Consider the following 22,648-nt stretch of genomic DNA (forward strand, 5'->3'; position numbering starts at 1 on the left):
AATTTAATGGGTTTATTTTTAAAATATTTCTATTTGATGTTTAATAATTTAATTAGTTCATAATTTGCTTTCTTAAATAAAACTTGCATCGGACAGTAATGGTCGTATTGTTGGACGTACATTATCACAATGATATTAATTTTTAACTCGTAAAGATTGTAACTACGAATGCAATTCTTCATAAAATTGTTACTTATAAACACGGTATTTTCGCGAGCAATCAGTGTTGGATATTGGTTAACAAAACATCAAAATAAGCCGTCCAAAGTCTCAACTGTTTTTTATTGCGAGTTCAATAAACGTGGCAATTACGTCTTCGCTAATACCGGTAGATCCCACTCACCGCAGTTCGCTAGTTAAATTTTAGCGAGTCAAAAGACTAATAGTATCAGTTATCAAAACGTACCCCCTATTTGTTATCACAAAGGTATTGATTAATTGCTTTATTACTTTGTTGACATGTTATTTATTACCGGCAATGGTGCGGCCTGTTGTTCTTACAAGTCGCCAGCGCAAGTTGGCAGTATGCCACACGAAAAAAGTAAACAAGTACGAATTATTCCATGAAAAAAGCAACATAATCAAATATTTTTTTCTAGGTTAACCTTTTCCGAAAATGTAAACGATTAACTGGTCGTTTCAGAAGGTTAACCGGTTAGCCGGTTTACTTCTTGCATCCCTATAAATAACATTAAGGATGTTTGAATTTACACGGGTATATTAGTCAAGGTATGGTATTCCTGACTATGATAAATAACATTTAGGATGTTTGAATGTAAACGGGTACATTCGTCAAGGTATAGTATATCTGACTATGATATAACATTAAGGATATTTGAATTTACACAGGACATATTAGCCAAGGTATGGTATATCTGACTATTATAAATAACATACAGGATGTTTGAATTTACAAGGGTACATTGGTCAATGTATGGTATTTCTGACTATGATAAGTAACATTTAAGATGTTTAAATTTACATGGGTACATGAGTAAACGTATAGTATTGCTGGCTATGATAAATTACATTTAGGATTTTTGAATTTACACGGGTACATTAGTCAACGTATGGTATTGCTGACTATGATAAATAACATTTAGGATGTTTGAATTTACACCGGTACATTTGTCAAAGTATGGTTTTCCTGACTATGATAAATTACATTAAGGATGCTTGAATTTTAACACCGGTACATTTGTTAAGGTATGGTACTCCTGACTATGATAAATAGCATTTAGGATGTTTGAATTTACACGGGTACATCAGTCAAGGTGTGGTATTCCAGACTATAATAGTAAATAACATTAAGGATGTTTGAACTTACACAGGTACATTAGTCAAGGTGTGGTACTCCTGACAATGATAAATAGCATTTAGGATAATTTTACACAGGAACATCAGTCAAGGTATGGTACATTATTTAAGGTATGGTATTTCTGGCTGTGGTAAATAGCATTTAGGATGTTTGCATTTACACAGGTTTATAAAGCAAGGCATGGTATATCTGACTATGATAAATAACATTTAGGATGTTTACATTTACACCGGTACATAAGTCAAGGTATGGTATTTCTGATTATGGTACATAACATTTAGGATGTTTGAATTTACACTTGTAAATTAGTCAAGGTATGGTATTCCTGACTTTGATAAATAACATTAAGGATGTTTGAATTTAAACGGGTACATTAGTCAAGGTATGGTATATCTGACTATGATAAATAACATTTAGAATGTAAGAATTTACACGGGTACATTAGTAAAGGTATCATGGCATTCCTTACAGTGGTAGATAACATTTAGAATGTTTCAATTAACACGGGTTTATTTGTCAAGGTATGGTATATCTGACTATGATAAATAACATTTGGGATGTTTGAGTTTACACGGGTACATCTGAGTCAAGGTATGGAATATCTGACTATAAATAAAAACATTTCGGATGTTTGAATTTACACTGGTACATTAGTCAAGTTACGGTATTTCTGAGTATGGTAACTAACATTTAGGATATTTTAATCACATGGGTACATTAGTCAAGGTATGGTATTCCTGACTATGATAAATAGCATTTAGGATGTTTGAATTTACACGGGTACATCAGTCAAGGTATGATATTTCAGACTATGGTAAATAACATTAAGGATGTTTGAATTTACACAGGTACATATTAAGTCAAGGTGTGGTATATCTGACTATGAAAAATAACACTCAGGATGTTTGAATTTAAACGGATACATTATTCAAGGTATGGCATATTTGACTATGATAAATAACATTTTGATGATTGAATTTACAAGGGTACATTAGTCAAGGTATGATATTTCTGACTATGATGAATAACATTAAGGATGTTTGAGTTTACACGGTCGGGTACATCAGTCAATGTATGGTATTGCTGACTATGATAAATAACATTTAGTACAATTGAGTTAAATGTACACGGGTATTGGTGTTTTATCAGTACCGATATGGTTTCATGAGTTAAATCTGATGCAACGACCAAGAAATTCAAAGGAGGATTCTGTTGAATCAAATTGAAATGGGAAAAAGACAGAGACCTCATAAGGGGCCTTTTCACAGATTTTGGCATGTATTGAAGATTGTCATTAAATGCTTTATATTGATAATTGTAAACATTGGATCAACAAAGCTCCAGTAAAACAAGAATGAAATAAAAAAAGAAGAAAAAAAACAGTAACCCTCAGCTGAGCTGGAATCACTGACCCCTGGAGTCCTGGAGTAAACGTCTACCGCTAAGACCACTCGGCCATCTGTGCTTATACAATGATTGATGTATTTGATATTTTATATACCGTAAGCAATCCTCGTAGATTAACAAAATATAAAAACAACAACAGAACTCTCCAAATTATTCATTTGTTTCCTGTTGCAACACTTTATAATTTCAGGTTTTTAAATTGTCAAAAGATGCATAATGGATAATTTAGAGCATCGTAATTGTTCCGAATTTTACTGTTTCCTCACCAAATATCATAACTATAACGAAAATTTGCAAATCTGAAACAACTTTTTTTTATTTTTTCAATTTACCAAAACGTGAAAAAGGCACATTTAATGCTTTGCAAAGCTCATGCCATTCCATTGGTGTCCAACATACATTCTTCTTTCTCCTCCTTTATGAAAATTTTGTATGAAAGTTACTGATGAAGTAATGTTTGGATGTTAGCATTAAGTATCATTTTAATGTTTTGGATTTTTTGTTTTGTTTGTTTATAATGAAGTTATGGACCTAAACATTAGAAATATAGGAATAGTGTGTAATTATAACAATACATGTTTTAATTGCATAATGCAGACTTTTAATTCACATATCAATTGCCAATTATTTCACAAGTTCTGCAATTAAATGACTGTCTTTATACATTATTTGATTATAACTATGGCATTTTAGTATAATGGCATACAATGGGAATTAAACAAATCTTTGCTAAATAAAAAAAAATAAGATTAAGGAAATAACATATTTCAATTTTATATTAAAGGTACTTAAGGTAAATCTACTTTTGTAAATATTAAAGATACCTATCATATCAATACTTAAGTGTTTATTTTCACTTGCAACTGTTATGTGGCATTGTATCAATGATTATTGATATTATTATCATAATACACTCATTTAAATTTGTTTATTTTGATGGAATGTTATTTTGTAAGATACCAGTCTTGTCAGTTGTAAGTACCTGCATGGCCAGTCATGGTGTGCATTTTCTACTGTAACAGTTGAAATGAAACCAACCGTCCATCGAAGTATACTTAATTTAATGTCATTAAAAGATTTCTTCCCTTCTTTATAATTACATTATAAAATTAAGGTAATAAACAAAAGGACATGTCCATTAAAAATCTTCCTTTATAGTTACAATATTTCTTGGATATGTCAAAACCATCAATTTTAGATAAAAACTTAGTGCAAAAGTAATGTATCTTTAGATACAATAGTTTTGCACCAAATTATATTGGCTAAAAAGGAATAAATTTTAACGCAACAGTATTGTATCTTGATATTAATCAAATACATTTAAATGAATCAATATTTAAACAAATTGTTAACTGTTATGTTTAAATACAGTTATTTACTACAAGTTTTAGCCTGGTTTTTATCAGGAAGTGAAAATTAGGGAAACAAGGATGTTTTTTTGATCTCCTGTAAAATTCTAAAAATGTGAGTTACAATAGTTTTGCGCCAAACCCTCGATATACTTCCAGTTATTGTTTTTACAGTGGTTTGTAGCCAAACATATGTTTATGCATACATTTCTTGAATCATTAAATCCAGTGATAATTAGCTTTACAGTGGCTCATGGCCAATTACAAATTAATGCATAAACTTCTAAAAGCATCACATTTTACCATACAGCGGTTCATAGCAAAACACACATAATCATGATCGATCAACTTCTTAGAGCATTACTTCACATAATTCTTTATAGTGTTGATTTACTTTGGTTGATAGCCAAACAGACATGTATGCATACGCATGTCATAGCATTACCTCCGGTCATGTTTTGCAGTTGCTGGGCCATGAGCTGGGCTGCAAATGCTTGCTCGTGGTGGGGACAGAGTCCCTCGAAACTGATGGGCATGGCGCCCTGTGCAGGAGGGGGTTTCCCCACCGTGCCTGAATAGCGTAAATGAGCGGGAGCTGTAGTGAGAGAAAACACACACAACATGCAGCACACACCACAGAACACATGCACAGTCATTGCATTAGAAGCTTTGTGAGGGGTCACAACTTAAAATGTCTTCACTTAATCAAGGAGGTTTTTGACAACATCTAAGCTGTCAAATTATTGACTTATGGTATAGATTTCATTGATAGAACATCAAGACTTTTGAATATCAAGACTTTTCCTGGTTGTACGTGTTGCAGCCGAAATATATTTTAATTTTTCTTATAGTTGTTTTCGGATTCAATGGTTCGATTGCATTAAATAACAAGGGTTATTTTCTTAATCAGAGTACACTTTACTTTTTACACAAAGCAGTAAGACAGCATAACATTCAGGTTTCATTATGCAGTAGCAACAGCTTTGGCCTGTGCAAATTCAGATTTGTTGAAATTTGAATACTCGTGCTTAAAGACGTGTTTGCCATTATGTAAGAAGTGCTCCCAACCCTGTTGTTGAAGACCAAGCACCTTACTGGACAACTAAAACTACTGGTGAGAAATATGACCAATGTCATGCAAAAATGGATCTTGTGCCATATGCACCAAGCATAGCTCCAGGCAAGCCTGGCCATTCGTGCAGTCTGGTCAGGAGCTAACCTAGCCGCTTTAAAGTCATCATGAAATTTTTTGTGTTATAAATAGCAGACAGCTAAGCTCCAAACCAAACCTTTTTTGCATGACCTAGCTCATATCAGCTCTTACTGTTTGAAAAGAATGAAGCATTTACTTTTGTTTGTTATATTATTATAGATTAAAATATATAGTTAACCTGATAAACAGTCCAATATAATTACTGTGTCTTTTTAAACTCAATGCAATAAGCACTAGGCTAAAACATGTAAGTATAAGCAACATTGAAGGTCAAAACAGTTATTGTAAAGTGCATTGATATTACTGATAAATTTATTTAACATATATTTAAACAAGTGATTACTTTTAATTTACATAAATTAAAGAAAACCTGGCACTGTCACTACATTAATTAAATCTTTTTTTTTCTTTTTGCTGTACAATTTTCACCAAATGTGAACCGAGTTGCTCACGCATGATCAAACTGCAGTTGATCCTTGTAATTAAGTAAAGTGACTAAACATAATATAAACAATAACAAAAATACTTAAACATTTTAAGGCAATATAATTTAGTTCAGATTTGGTGATCATAATTGTCCACAACCCGAGAAGAAAAAATTGGTGTATGACAAATCTATGAGTACACTTTGACATGAAGCAAGTTTCACTACCTTTTCCTTGTAAGCGCCTTGCTGCTAAGAAAAGAATAAAAATGGCCCTCAAAATAAAAAATAATATTTTTTTAGTAAGAAATAAATAAGAAATCTCTCTTTCCCCAACTATTCCTTGCTAATTTTCTTTCTAATGTTAACTTTCTTTTCCTTTCTTTCAATTTATTGTACAAACCGATGCCCATGTCAAATGTTTGCATCAATGGTAATCTGTCTATAAAGTAATAAAGTTCACATTTAAAAACAAATCAAAGACATCAAAGTGTATTATTTAAGCCATGTCATGCAAAAATGAATCCTATGGCATGGATGATGTGACCAGCATAACTTCAGACCAGTATGCCCATTTATGAAGCTGTTCAAGGCTCGAGCTACAATGTCAGCTTTAACTCTTTGCATGCTGGGATATTTCTCGTCTGCTAAATTGGTGTCTGCTGAATTTCTAAAATCATTATTTTCTTCACTGTTTTTCAAAGACCACTATCAGAATAGCAAACACATTGTGGCGTCTGATCTTGATCCAAACTGTTTGCAAAGGCCTTTAAAATTCGGTTCCAGCGCTAAAAGGGTTAAAGTCACGCAAGGCTGCATGGTCTCATTAGGGGACAAGAAAGCTCTTGTCTGGAGATTTGCCAGTCACATATGGCGTAATAACTATTTCTGAACAACATGCCTCAAGTATAAACATGCAATAAAAAAGCTCATGGCTTTATCTCTGAATTTAAAACATGCCAGTTTAAAAACTAGTATTATGAATTTATCTAAAGAATCTTTATTCAATCACAACATTGTTAGCACTATTGATTTCCCCAGGTTAATTTTTACCTTGCTCATGCTGTTTTTGAATGATTCCTTTCCGAATGTATGCCTCAGTTAGGGACTCCAAATATGTGTTCTGAAAATTTAAAAAAGAACCTTTTTTTACATATTTTAAAATTTGATTAATACATATTGAATGGTTCAAACTTAGTTTGTCACGAGTGCTTGAATCATCATACATACTATTCATTGCAACAACTTTAATTGTTGTCTTAATGTTTCATTATGCATGTATTATATATTTATTTAGCACTATTTTTGTTATATTTCACATAATACATCACTTAACATACTGAATGACTATTGTTTCATACAAAGCATCATAATTAATTTAACTTACATTTAGGGCTGCATAAATTAAGAATAAATATAAATATGAATTTTGTTTAATATAATACTTTTCTTATTCTAAATCCCTAAATTTCAGTCTGCTTGCTTTTAAAACTGCAATATGGATATTAGTACAACTAAAAGCAGAAATGTTTTCATAGGCTTGTCTGTAATTACACTCTAGATAGCCTTTAGTCTAGCTAATCCCTGTATATTAAAACTTTTGTACATAAACAAGATAACACAAAAAAGACCATGAAGGCACACCTGAGGCCCGTTCTGAAAGATTGATGACATTACCTTTAAAACTGTCTGTAAAGTTTGGATGAAAACCAATCAAGTTTAAATATTGCAAAAATTTTACTTATCAGAATTTTCTCATCAAGTTCATAACTATTGAGTTCAAAGTTCAATTTAGCCTAATAACCAAAATAGTCCAAGTTTTTCTCACAGGTGGGTAGCGTGTGGCTATGATATTAATTAGTGAAAACATCATTTTGAATGATAAATACATGTAATCATATTATAACGAAAAATTACCTTTTCTGAAAAAAAATATTTCACTATCAAATATATATATAACAAGGTATGCAACTCAAAATCAGCCCAAAACGGGGTGCATCGCTTTGAACAACCATATCTTCATCAATTGTGCAGCGATTTTCACGATCTCGGTCTTATTCAACGCAGAAATGAATTTCCTTTCTGGAAATGTATATGTCTTGCAATATTTTTACAAATGCTGGGTCAACTTTTAAGAAATAACACGATACACAACACGCATGACCCAGTTGACAGTGATCATGCTGTCTTTATGAATGAAATCTCCAGTTGTAAAGACACACCTCCGCATTGGACCAATGAAATCACTCGTATGTTTAAAATGTCAGTTAGTTGAAATGTATGTAAACAAAGGTTTCAAACGGCGCTGGACAGTTAGTCTTGATGCAGAATGTATCGACAAGAACGGTAATAATGTTTTTTCATACGTTTTATTGAATTATGGTATCGAACTACATGAACTTTGTAGGGAAGTTGCCCTTTACTCCGTGAAGATTTCAGTCTTAAAGACAGCATGATCACTGTCAACTGGGTCATGCGAGTTGTGTATCATGTTATTTCTGAAAAGTTGACCCAGCATTTGTAAAAATATTGCAAGACATTACATTTCCAGAAAGGAAATTCATTTCTGCGTTGAATAAGACCGAGATCGTGAAAATCGCTGCACAATTGATGAAGATATGGCTGTTCAAAGCGATGCACCCCGTTTTGGGCTGATTTTGAGTTGCATACCTTGTTATATATATATTTGATAGTGAAATATTTTTTTTCAGAAAAGTTAATTTTTCGTTATGATTATTTATCATTCAAAATGATGTTTTCACTAATTAATATCATAGCCACACGCTACCCACCTGTGGTTTTTCTTAGTCATACAGAAACAAGCTACAAAAACATGTTAAAGACATGGGATATAAAGAAAATACAGACCCAAATGTAATTGAAAAGGGCCATATGGACCTTCAAGTGTTTATTCGAGTTAAAAATCTCTTATTGTCAAAGAATTAAAATGGTGACCTGTTTTCACCCCCTGTACGTCGATAATCCAAACTGAGTAGGATAATTCAAACTGAAGAAAAAATTGCGACAGAAATAAAGACTCCAGTCATTTATTTCTAAGAACACTTTTATTTAATGTAAGTTGTGACATAATAAACGTTTCTTTTTTATAAAATGTTATTTGCCGGATACAATGCGCTAATAAACCCATAACAATTAAAAACAATAACCTCAAAATAAAATGAATATGTTTGAAAATCTGGAAAAAGTAAATGAAATAGTCAAAAGTTTTAGGCCCAAAACAATTATAGTCGAACGTTTTTAATGTTTTAATGCTTGGACTTGTGTATTAACCTTTAATACATGTATGTTAAAAAATTTGATTTGCGTAAATGCTCGAAAACGCAATATATTCGTATTTGATTGGGACAAGAATATACAAATTGGATAATGACCTAACTAGTGTATGGATAATTCCAAACTATCATTAGGAAGTCGATAGATAATGACCAAACTGCAAGATGTCTTTATGTAAAGATCTATGTAAAATGAACACTCTTGTAACATATTTAGAGATTTATTTAATTTCTGACCATAAAAGCATTTTAGCACATTGTTTAACAATCATCATAAACAAGAGCTGTCAGAGGACAGCGCGCTTGACTATTCGAGTGCTTGACAGTATAACGTAAGCCATCAATGGGAAATTGTTCACATTCAATAATTTATTAGACAATCTTTCAAAAATAAAAAAAAGGAAAAAAATATAGGGACATTTTTTAATGTCTATGCTTTTCATGCTGTCCAAAATGGCATGGAAATGGCATGGAACACGTATTATGGCATCTCTGTGTATGTGGAATGCACATTTCGCATGCTTATTTTTCTTCTAATCTCATTGTATATATATGCAAGTTCCGTTGAAATTGATTTCACTAATAGCTAATTAATGAATGTTGATGTTCGTTGAAAGTATTTTTTATATTCCATTATACACATAGTGTGAGTTTTTAGTTATAAATAGTCGTTTTCAAGAAAAATATCCAACCTGTCTTCGGAAAACATGTTCAACAAATCACAGTTTGTGCATCATCCATTTTGAGTTTGGTTATTATCCACATAAATTTTCATATCAGTTTGGATTTATCCATAAATTTTTATACCCGTTCTGCAAACACATGATTTTAACACAGAAACACACTATGTGTTAAAAGTAAAATTTTAAAGGACGTTCATGATATAATTTGGCATATCTCTGTTACAGTTTCGTTTGCTCTTTTGTCAATAAACGTGTTAATAATTCAACAAATAGGTTGCATTTAATGAAAATTTGCATTTTCCGAAGACAAAATTATTGTTTTTTACTAGAAAACTATTAAATCATTGCAAAACTCAAAACGCATGTCTGTGTCAGACATTCATTATCACATGTGTAAAACATTTATTATGTCCTTATAGTGACTAAATTAGCAGAAATGATAAAATGATCACCTACCTTTCAGTTTCAGTTTCGGCCGACATTTTTTTCTTCAGTTTGAATCCAACTCAGTTTGGATTATCAACGTACAGGGGGTGTTTTTTAACCCATGTGATATAGACTCAAACACGACCATGATATTGTTAAGAAAACATTCTGGGAATGATGTACAAAGATTGAGTCATAAATGTGGCTTCTTGAGTTGTATATTTTTTAGATTGTAGCCTTGTTGTTTTGGTACACACAACTCAGATTAAAACTCGGCCTATATATTGTCAAGATGAATAAAATGAACAAATAACAAAGGACGATAACTCTGTTCATATTGCAGACAGAGCTATTGCTCTAAAAAACAACATTTCATTTTTTGTCATAACACAATCTTTCATTATATGAATACATTCAATAATTGCAGAAATGCTCTACGCAAGAAACAGAATATACACAAAATAAGCAAAAGACAATTAATCCAGAAACACTGATTAGAGAGTTGTGCTTATTTTACTCTGCAATTCCTCTAAATATCCTCTATACAAAGATTCTATTAAATACTTTCAAAAGTGTAATGGTCTGCACAATAAAATAAACAAGAAGCAATATCTCTGAAAATCCTGATGATATTCAGCACAAGTTGTGGGACTGAAAGAAGGACAGAGGGAAGGAAACACTGAGAATGAAATTATTATATGCCTCCATTTTGATTTGCTAAAAATATGTTAACTACTATAAAAATGTAAAAACAAAACACACATCTAAAATAGGCATTTTTAACTATTTTTTATCACATATGAATATCATAAACAACGAATCTCTACCTTGTAAATAAAGCAAAAATAAATTGTGCTCAAAACCAAATTTGCTACAAAAGTCTACTTAGTTAACAACATAAGTATAACAATATAATATACAAAACAGCTTACATAATTGTCATAATTTGCAAGAATGTTGAATATGCTTGATGCACAAAACAACTATGCAAACTACATCTGTCACAGTTGTTTCTGAAATACCTCCCTTATTCCGTGTCACTTTGCCAAAAGGCAATTGAAGCTCATTTTTAAGAACGGGTTTCCCAGCAATTCAAGCTACCTACTTATTTAGTTTCTCCTTGATACCATGTATTAAAGGCAAAATATGCCATCTGAAAATTTCAGCATGAACATTCGCAAGGGATTTAATTGTGAAATTAGGAAATGAAGGGTTATGGTTGTTTTGCACAGCAGTTCCATTTACTGAGATTTACATACATAAATTACTAAGTGTCAAGTTCATACCACTCATAATTTTTAAGATGTGAGCTGGACTTGACAGTAACTAAAGGGAAATAAAATGATAGTAAGATGTAGGGTTCTATAAACAGCAATAGAGGCATACACTTTTAACCTTAACCTTTAGGCTTTACAGGCTATTGACTTCTTAACATCCTCTAAATGACATTTCAGCCGAGTTTCATAAAAATTCTTCAAAAGGTATACATGTATGGGTTATTGAGCAGAAATGGAGGCTAACGCCTTGAAGTATGACCTTGACCTTGGGCCAACATGACTGACTCATGCCTTTTCACATTCATCATCCTCAACATTTGAGTGCCATTGAAGTCTGTCAAAGGGTATAAATGAAATGGAAATAATGAGCAGACAAAAGGTGAAATGATCGACTAGCTGACAGAATGAGGGTCATAACTTGTGTAATTGTTAACAAACGATGATGAAAAGTGCACATGCACATCTTCCTATCATGAGAAACAGTGTCTGAATATTGATATGTTGTATGTTGACAAGCGTAGGAGAAAGCCTAGGAACATGTTTTGGTCTACAGTCAGTTGGACCGGCAAACATGCAAACGTACATGGCGATTCCAGTATACCACACTTAAATTTGTATAAATAAGTTTAGTAAAATTAATTATATATAGTTTTAAAATCATAGTAGAGTTTACAGAAGTTTTTTTCCTGAAACAAAACAAAATCTAGACATTTGCTATATTTGCTATATTTAATTGTACATTATTTTACAATTAAGCTAGATTCATTTATGCATGTATTTTCTGAAAGAAAAGTTGACAAAACCATTCCCCCTAAGAAAAATAAAAAGTACTGTTCTTGCAGTTGCCATACTATATGTGGTATGTCAACTCATGAAAAGAAAGACAACTACATGTGTTATGTCAACAAGTAAGGCAATTGATATTATATATCAATATCAAAAAGAATGAAGTTTTAAACATATACAATACTTTTTAAAATTCTTTTATTTAAGTGAAGGAGTCTTTTCAGATTTTTTAAAACAATTGTGTTGTATTCACTTCAAATATTATAGAAATATTTTAGTAAAAGCTGGTCACGTCACACATCACAGCTTCTGCAAAACTATACGATTTAATCAGGAAAAGCTTAGAGTAAAACATGTTCTTCCAAGAAAATTATTGAAAATACAGTAAAAATCTAAAAATAAAACATTTTTCTGCTGCTCTATTTTATTTTTTTAAATTTCAAATTTACTTAAATTGTTTTCTAAATAAAAGATTCCATAGAATAATTTTATTAAACTATATTTCAACAAGAGTGCCAAACTGTCACAAGATACTCCCGTTTGAAGGTTTTGGACAACTTGATACACATGTAACTTTGCCATGACCCATATTTGAACTTGACCTACATGTCATCTAGACACAACTTCTGACCAAAGTTGGTGAAGATCAGATGAAAACTACTTCAATTAGAGAGCGGACACCATGCTAAATGCTTGAAATGCACTAAGTGACCTCATAACCTAGTTTTTGACCAGGCATGACCCATCCTCGAACATGACCTAGATATTGTCTAGATACAACTTCTGACCAAGTTTGGTGAAGATCGGATGAAAACTACTTCAATTAGAGAGCGGACACCATGCTTAACATAGTTTTTACCCAGCATCACCCATATTTGAACTTGACCTAGATATCATTTTGACACAACTTCTGACCAAATTTGGTAAAGATCGGATGAAAACTACTTCAATTAGAGAGTGGACACCATGCTAAATCCTTGAAATGCACTAAGTGACCCCATAACCTAGTTTTTGACCAGGCATGACCCATCATCGAACATGACCTAGATATTGTCTAGATACAACTTCTGACCAAGTTTGGTGAAGATCGGATGAAAACTACTTCAATTAGAGAGCGGACACCATGCTTAATCCTTGAAATGCACTAAGTGAAACCATGACCTAGTTTTTGACCCGGCATGACCCATATTCATACTTGACCTAGATATTGTCTAGATACAACTTCTGACCAAGTGTGATGAAGATCGGATGAAAACTACTTCAATTAGAGGGTGTACACCATGCTAAATCCTTGAAATGCACTAAGTGACCCCATGACCTACTTTTTGACCCAGCATGACCAATATTCATACTTGACCTAGATATTGTCTAGATACAACTTCTAACCAAGTTTGGTGAAGATCGGATGAAAACTATTTGAATAATAGAGCGGACACTGCTGTGGCCACCGCCCGCCAAGGGTGATCTTATAATGCGTCCCGTTTTAAAAAACGGGCATATAAAAAATGTAAATTGATTTCAGAGGTATTTGATTTTCAATGATGTCCATGTTTTGAAGACATGGTTATAGTGCACATTTTTTAATGCAAAGGCCCACAAGGTGCATCTCAATGTTTGCAGCTTCCAAAGTTTGTAGTAAGCAGTACGTTGTTATGTATGTTTGCTTATCCAAAGATTAAAGCCTGTTTATGATTATTGTCCTCATTGTTATTACTGGTATATTGTTTCACTGGGATTTCAACATAAACAAGAATATCAGTGAAACTGATGGATGCTCCCCAATAATGCGCTTTGTCAATCTATGTGTTAATAACCACCTAAAAAAATCTTTTATTAGCCTTGGTTACCTTGACCTTGACCCCAGTGACCTCAAACCTCATCAAAATGTAGAGGCCCATGCAAGGTACCTACATGCAAAATATGAAAGAGATCGGTAAAGTATTGAAGGTGCTATGAGAAACTGTTACAAAAGCGTGACGGAAAATATATTAATAGCCTCGGTGACCTTGAGCACGGTGACCTCAAACCTCATCAAAAGGTAGAGGTCCATGCAAGGTACCAACGTGGAAAATATTTAAGAGATTGGTAAAGTATTGAAGGCCCTATGAGAAACTGTAAGAAAAGCGTGAAAGAAAATATATTATTAGCCTCAGTGACCTTGACCCAAGTGACCTCAAACCTCATCAAAAGGTAGAGGTCTATGGAAGGTACCTACATGCCAAATATGAAAGAGATCGGTAAAGTAACAAAAGCATGATGGAAAATCTATTATTAGCCTCAGTGTCCTTGACCCAAGTGACCTTAAACCTCATCAAAAGGTAGAGGTCCATGCAAGGTACCTACATGCCAAATATGAAAGAGATCGGTAAAGTATTGAAGGTGCTATGAGAAACTGTAACAAAAGCATGACGGAAATACCTATTATTAGCCTCAGTGACCTTGACCCCAGTGACCTCAAACCTCATCAAAAGGTAGAGGTCCATGCAAGGTATCTACATGCCAAATATGAAAGAGATCGGTAAAGTATTGAAGGTGCTATGAGAAACTGTAACAAAAGTGTGATGGAAAATCTATTATTAGCCTCGATGACCTTGACCCCAGTGACCTAAAACCTCATCAAAAGGTATAGGTCCATGCAAGGTACCTACATGCCAAATATGAAAGAGATTGGTAAAGTATTGAAGGTGCTATGAGAAACTGTTACAAAAGTGTGATGGAAAAATCTATTATTAGCTTCGGTGACCTTGACCCCAGTGACCTCAAACCTCATCAAAAGGTAGAGGTCCATGCAAGGAACCTACATGCCAAATATGAAAGAGATCGGTAAAGTATTGAAGGTTGTATGAGAAACTGTAACAAAAGTGTGACAGAAAAATCTATTATTAGCCTCAGTGACCTTTACCCCAGTGACCTCAAACCTCATCAAAAGGTAGAGGTCCATGCAAGGTACCTACATGCCAAATATGAAAGAGATCGGTAAAGTATTGAAGGTGCTATGAGAAACTGTAACAAAAGTGTGACGTAAGGAAGTAAGGAAGGACAAACTGGCAACTATATGCTCCCCGAAAATTTTCGGGGAACATAATAAAGCACACAATTATCTCATTAAAAACAGATGTTAATACAAAACAAAATTGTAATCATTAAAAAAATACTTAATTTTATTTAAGAAGCAACATAAAAGTCTGGTTAAATTTTCCTCTATAGGAAGTATAAAGGACACACCCACATCAATCATCTATGAAAGAAACCATCTAAAAAAAATACAAAATTTCACAGTTCTTTGCTTTCCACCAAACGTGCATGCATGAAACCTTGTTTTTCCAGAACACTGCTAGTATGACTTACTTTTTATGAACGATGCAATGGCATAACCTCACTTCCAACATTTTCACAGCTTAAGAGCCATTTCTACTATACCTCTTATGATAAGGGGCAATAACTGTGACTTGATTACACACAACAATATAGCAGTCAATGGTTTGTCTGCTAATCAATGAGCATCTCTGATTGTATACCAAGTAACTTGCAAGACTGCCCTTGAAGATAAAACAAGCTGCACCCTGGAAAAACTGGGCTTTATGAACATTATTAATAACATTTCAAATTAGCCTTTGCAGTTGTGCACAAGTTTGCTAATCATGGAATTAATTTTGCATTCTTGGCAAACAGTTGTATCCCTTATTAGCCTATGCAGAATGCACAGGCTAATCTGGGACACTAGTTAACGCACATGCATAAAGCCCATTTTCCCTGAGTGTGGTTCACATAAATCATAGTCATAATTGTCGAGGTTTGTGCAAGATACATTTTGTATGTGAAGAAAATCACAAATACATTGGGAATGTACATTTTTGTAATTTTGTAGGATAAAACATCACTTACATAATCGGTGACATGTTACTTGACTCTAAATTGAGGATCTCAAGAAAATGTTCATCTATGATAGGGTTATTTTTAACTCTTAAATTTTCCGCAGAAGACCAACTAAGAGCAGACAACATGAAAACAAAAGAACTGTGAAAAAGAAAGCCTGGTTATATGATCGAGTGCTGGACAAAATGTGCGACGAAATTCACACGTTACCCCTGCAGGAGTTGCGAGCGTGTTTGCAGAAGGCGATAACTCAGAATTACTACATGGGCTAAAGCTCACAGCTATGGCCTGCGTATCCTCTGCATCACATTTTGCGGTCTCGAGAAGTTTGCGAGGCTGTAAACAGTACCATATTTTAAGCATCAGTATTATTGGCTTGGTTCTATTGATTGTGTATATAGATGTCAAATAATTGGTAATATCCACACTGAGATTATTATTGTTTTTTTGTTTGTTTGAAATGGTAACAAGAGTGCCAAACTGTCACAAGATACGCCCGTTTTAAGGCTTTGGACAACTTGATAACTTTAAAATGACCCATTTTTGAACTTGACCTACATATCATCTAGACACAACTTCTGACCAAAGTTGATGAAGATCTGATGAAAACTACTTCAATTAGAGAGCGGACACCATGCTAAATGATTGAAATGCACTAAGTGACCTCGTGACCTAGTTTTTAACCTTGCATGACCCATATTTGAACTTGACCTACATGTAGATATTGTCTAGACACAACTTCTGACCAAATTTGGTGAAGATCGGATGATAACTACTTCAATTAGAGAGCGGACACCATGCTAAATGCTTGAAATGGTTTAAGTGACCCTGTGACCTAGTTTTTGACCCGGCATGACCCATATTTGAACTTGACCTAAACATTGTCTAGATACAACTTCTGACCAAGTTTGGTGAAGATCGGATGAAAACTACTTCAATTAGAGAGCGGACACCATGCTAAATGCTTGAAATACACTAAGTGACCCTGTGACCTAGTTTTTGACCCGGCATGACCCATATTCGAACTTGACCTAGATATTGTCTAGATACAACTTCTGACCAAGTTTGGTGAAGATCGGATGAATACAATTTGAATTAGAGTCCGGACAAAGTGGCGCCGTTGAAAATGCACTAATTGACCCTATGACCTAGTTTTTGACCCGGCATGACCCATATTCGAACTTGGCCTATATATCAACTAGATGCAACTGCTGACCAAGTTTGGTGAAGATCGGATGAATACAATTTGAAATAGAGTCCGGACAAAGTGGCCCCTTTGAAAATGCACTTATTGACCCTATGACCTAGTTTTTGACCCGGCATGACCCATATTCGAACTTGGCCTAGATATCAACTAGATGCAACTGCTGACCAAGTTTGGTGAAGATCGGATGAATACAATTTGAATTAGAGTCCGGACAAAGTGATGCCTTCCGCCCGCCGCCCGCCGCCCGCCGCCCGCCGCCCGCCGCCCGCCGCCCGCCGCCCGCCGCCCGCCGCCAAGGGGTTTCACATAATACGTCCCGTATTTTATACGGGCGTATAAAAATTGCACGCGGTGTGATTATTATCACATTATTTCATTGGAAAATGTCTGCTAACTGTATTGGTTATGTACTGATTGATGTTCACTTATTTTGTACACTTGAAACAGACTTTAGAACACAATTCTTCAAATAACTTAAAAAGTTCATTTTATTGATAAACTTGTTTTTAAATGAAATAAAATTTTATATTTGCTTAAATTAAAATATGTGTTTCCTTTGATTTTAAACACATTTTTTCTGTTTAAAATGTCAATCACAAGAAAAAATAATTATATTAAGATATTAAAAACATCATCTTTCCACTAAATACAAAAATCTTATAAACATCTTTTATACACTCTGGATGTTTAACATACCACCACACAACAAACAAAAAAACTGATTCCAAGAAAAAAATAACAAAGACAAAAGTAAAGTTAGGGACATATTACATTTATCAAAGCATGGTCTGAATAAATTGATGAAAGCTTTTGGCATTACTGTCTTAAAAGCCTTGAACCATGGTTGACAGAATACACATTAATAGCAAGTCATTGCACAACAGGTACATATCATGAGTAAACAAATTTACAAATTTACTGTGGGCTCAAGGGACCTTGACCTTTGACCTGTTGACCTCAAAATCAGTAGGGATCTCCCTGTCCTCTTAAATTACCATAATAAAATTTGCATAAATAGGTACAAAGCAATGAACACCCACTTCTAGGAGGACATCATAATTATACTGCAAAATAAAATGTTTTATATTATTACTCAAAGAGCGCAAAATAGAAATCATAAACTGAGAAGTAAATCAATATTAGATTTTGCATACCCTGCACATGTTGTTGATTTTTACAGGTTTATTGTATAAATTGATGGTATTCCCCCCCCCCCCCCCCCCCCCACTCCCTTGAAGAATCAAAGATCATTTTTTTGCTTAGACCCTAGCATTATCCAAATTAGTGGGCTGCTTACCCAAAAGACAGGAAAGATGACTATATGGTCTACAGCTCAAAGGTCAATGTCACAAGGGTTTGTTACATGGCATTTAAGAGGAATGAAAGTAATGTTAAATTCTGTCAAAACCAATACAAATATCCCTTAAGAAGACTTTCAATTACGATAAAAGACCACCTGAACATTGGAAACTTAATTTCATAATTATTGGAAAGATTATGGTACTGTCAGCAAAATATTGTATTATATCATAAAAATGTGCTCTTCTCAGAATGGGTTTTTACAAAACAGCTAGCTTAGGTGACTGTACGCAACATGTCAAGCCAATCAATAATGCTTGTATTTACATGTTTGACCATTGCATGAAGTGTCAGACCTTTGCCCAAGGGACGACACACCTCCACATGGTAAACATTTGTAGTAAATTATTTTATAATTGCAGGATAAATGATTAAATAAATTACAGCCTGGACTGTGAACACACATATAAGCATTTGATCTTACTGTGTGACCTTGACCTTTAGGAAGGGGATGGTTGTTGTACATGACATGCAGTCTCTATATGTTAAACTCTTTTTAGAATAAAATTATTATTATAAATTATTATAAAATTGCTTGATTAAAAATGAAAGTTTTACCATGACCTTGTCATCAACAATAAAATACTTTTTTGTATAACTGAAATTACATCCAAGCCAAAATAATAGACAATCCTCCAGTTAAGTTATTCTTGTAAAACTATTAATATTTTCAAGATTATGATGATCTGGGGGGAAGAGGAACGTCTAAAACATGTACTTCTATAAGTAAATTATCAGAAATAAAATAAAATTAATACCAGTCTCTTGTTGACTCCAATATTTACTTTGTAAATTGGCTGAAGTAAAACATCCGTAACTTAAGCTTAAATGTCCAAACCTTAACAGTCATATTAATTTATGACCTAATTATACACACATCTCTATCCTAGAATAAATTTTAAAAAGGAACACTATTGTCAAAGTAATATCCAATACACTATAACAACAGACATGATGTTTCCAAATATGTGGAAACATTTGTATTCTATTAAAAACTAAAACAATCTGCCCATATCAAGATGATACTCATGGCATGCATGCAAGCTGCAAATATTAAAGAGATGTTTAACATGTTAACAACAACACAAAGCCTCATATGAAGTACCTATCTGATGCAAAACAAAAAAGAGGAGCAGACATACACATGCAGAAAATTTGGAAATATATCTACACAGTTTACATGTTATACAGTTTAAAGAGTTTTATTGCAAACTATTGAAACTATCATGAAAATACACAACAACAGACATTAATATATTAGTATATTATAAATACACAACCTGAAGGCTACAATTAGGTGGATAAGGGGAGGCACAGAAAGGGGTTAGAATTTACTCGACGTTTTACCCGCTTCTGTTGGTGATCATCCCCGTTCTCTTTGGGGCCGTGTGCACTACCACGTAAATCCCGAGTCTCACTCGAGACACGCTCATCGAGGGATTTGGGGCGTTTAGGGGAGCCTTGCATATAACGGACCTGTGCATTCTGGGTAGAGAGCAAGAACACAGCTTACATTGTGTGCACTTCTATAAAGATAGGGTTCATGAATGATACAAGACAGTGGTGTGCTAAGGCGGATATAAATATGTAGAGTTTAGTGTGAAACTTGTGTAAACTTTTGTGCATATAATACAGTAGTTTCACATTAAACATGCAAATGTGGAGCTTCTTAGATGCAATCTAAAACTATAGTATTAATACTGAGATAATTTTATTAAAACAATAAAACATTAAAATATATTTTTTCATCTACATGATCAACCACGAAATCACAGAAAGCTTTTTAAAAAAAAAAAACTGTGTAAAAACAAAACCTAGTATTCATAAGATAGAACAACTCATTATCAGGCTGAATAAACTATCATTTGTAAAATCTGTTTAGAAGAAAACAAATATGTGTAACATGTTATTTGGCCTTTGCTAAAATGCTTTAATAATGTTTGATTAAGGTAAAAAAAACTTGAATGGGAATTGAACCTCAAAAATGAACATTATAACAATTCAAAAGCCATGCAGAAGAAGTGTGGACAAATTTGATTAGAGTTCCAACACCACTGTGCAGAAATGGCCACATTGCAATATTTTAATACTGTTAATACATCAAACATCAACATGACAATTGATAGCATAGCTAACTGACATTCATGATCACAGTTAAAATTAAAGATTGCAATTGCAACACATCCAAAATAAAACAAGATGACAAACCATGATGACTGAGAGCCACTGTCCTACATTGTATAACACTTTGCAAACAAAGACACTTGGCGAATGGGAGACATGGTTTGAACACGGACTTGGTGCAAACCCAGACATTTTGTGAACATAGACACTGCTTGCTGACAAGAACTCTTGTTTAGAGTTACCTTGTTAAGGTGACAAAATCTTTCTGGACCCTTCTCAAGTAATTGCATCAACTTTCAAAATACACAAATATGTGTCTAAAAATCTGCCAATCACAACAATAAATCATTTTTCTTGAAAAAAAGTGTTTTTATAAAATTCATTCCGTATACCAAGGCCTGCTAAAACAACAATGTCATCCGCTGCAATGTTCATTTCGAAGAGTTAACAAATTTGTTTACTAACACATTATTAATCATGAATAATATCATGTCTGATGCACTTAATCACAGTACAACATAATGTAAATTAATACAAAATATTCTGAGTTTCTTTTTACTTTTTTGTAAGTCAGTAATAAAACAGGCTCCACAGTAACTATTCTAGCTAACTGCACATACATAACTAACATGTCAGTCATACACAAATATATATGATAAATAAACACAAAATGTAAGAAATTATTTCAGATCAACTTTGTATACACATAACAATATTAATGTATGTAAAAATTCAGTTTGAGCCTTGTTAAATGTCTCTAGTTCACATGCCAGTCTCTTGGGTCTGATTACAATACAAATGAAACACAGCACTTCATAAGGTAATAGGCTGTAACACAAGTTTTTGACAAATACGATTGGTCACTAGCTAGTTAGTCTACAAGGCACTGAAACTTAGATTTTCATTGGTTATTCCATTATCCAATCAGATCCATCGAGGTCTCCAGCAAGTAAATTTGCATATTAGGCAGACAGGATTCTGTAAATAAAGCCCAAAGTTGATGTGAAATTGAAGCAGCTAGAAGAATTGTTAAAGAAAAACATGTCAAACACAAACACCAACACCAGATGAAAGATTATTTTTACTGTGAACATAATTATGTGCATAAGATATTTCTAGACATTTGTTAAAACTTGTCAATGACCAACTGATCTGGGAAGCAGCTGGAGCCAGAAATCCCAACAAACATTATAGGTGTGAAATAAGGCATGGAAGGTAATTTTTCACCTGAAAATGTCACTGTCATATTTACATGTTATAATAAACAAACAAACTTTATTCCATTCTTTTCTTGTACATTTTCATATTAAAAACATCTAACATTTATTATTAAACACATATTTTATTAATTAACCTTCATCTTATAATTTTGAAAAATTTGAAATTAATTTTAAAAACAACCATACAGTTCTATAAAAAGAATCATTTTGTGCTTCACTGCACAGAAAATTGATCTGGTGTCCATTTGGTGTTGATGTTTGGTAAATGACACCAAGATGTTCACAAATCCCTTGTATGTAATCTGGTTTAGAGCTTAAATTATGAAGTGTTGCTTGATTGGTTATTGTCGGCTTGGGTACTACTTAAATGTACCCCGGTACTCTTAATTAAGCATACTTAAATGTACCCTGGGTACAGAAATTATACGGAAAAACACCACAGCATTCTTATGCAAAATTGGTCGTTGTCAGCTTTTTTCCCAAACTAATTATGTTAATATTTATATCAATATTCTGTTAAATGACCTCCATATTATCGAAACTCTTACTCAAAAAAGCTTGTTAAGGCTGGTTTTGTTCAAAGAGAATTTTGTTTCGTATTGCATGGCGCGTTTTACGCCAACAGATTTTGGGTACAGTCTAAGTTTGCAACGTACGTGTTAGTATATTTTCCGTACCAGAGGTAC

The 22,648-nt window shown here is 33.4% G+C and overlaps 1 protein-coding gene and 1 long non-coding RNA gene across 11 annotated transcripts in view; both read right to left on the minus strand.

Annotated features, from left to right (window-relative positions):
• LOC127838685 (cytosolic carboxypeptidase 2-like) overlaps positions 1–22,648 on the minus strand; it is a 177,655-nt gene that overhangs the window by 51,406 nt on the left and 103,601 nt on the right. For 2 of the 10 annotated variants that reach the window (XM_052366580.1, XM_052366589.1), the window contains 4 exons: positions 16,332–16,388; positions 6,765–6,834; positions 5,940–5,963; positions 4,520–4,669 (listed from right to left, as the gene is read on the minus strand). In XM_052366580.1, coding sequence (XP_052222540.1) covers positions 4,520–4,669; positions 5,940–5,963; positions 6,765–6,834; positions 16,332–16,388 — 301 coding nt within the window. Of the gene's footprint in view, positions 1–4,519; positions 4,670–5,939; positions 5,964–6,764; positions 6,835–16,262; positions 16,389–19,965; positions 20,104–22,648 lie in introns of all 10 variants that reach the window. The other 8 variants (XM_052366600.1, XM_052366609.1, XM_052366628.1 and 5 more) reach the window with 6 other exon arrangements.
• Positions 16,758–17,504, minus strand: LOC127838839 (uncharacterized). Its single transcript, XR_008029988.1, has 2 exons — positions 17,045–17,504; positions 16,758–16,887 (listed from the first exon to the last, which is right to left on the minus strand). It is a non-coding gene; the product is annotated as an uncharacterized LOC127838839 (long non-coding RNA).

This window comes from Dreissena polymorpha, chromosome 1, assembly GCF_020536995.1.
Source record: "Dreissena polymorpha isolate Duluth1 chromosome 1, UMN_Dpol_1.0, whole genome shotgun sequence".
Lineage (NCBI taxonomy): Eukaryota > Metazoa > Mollusca > Bivalvia > Myida > Dreissenidae > Dreissena > Dreissena polymorpha.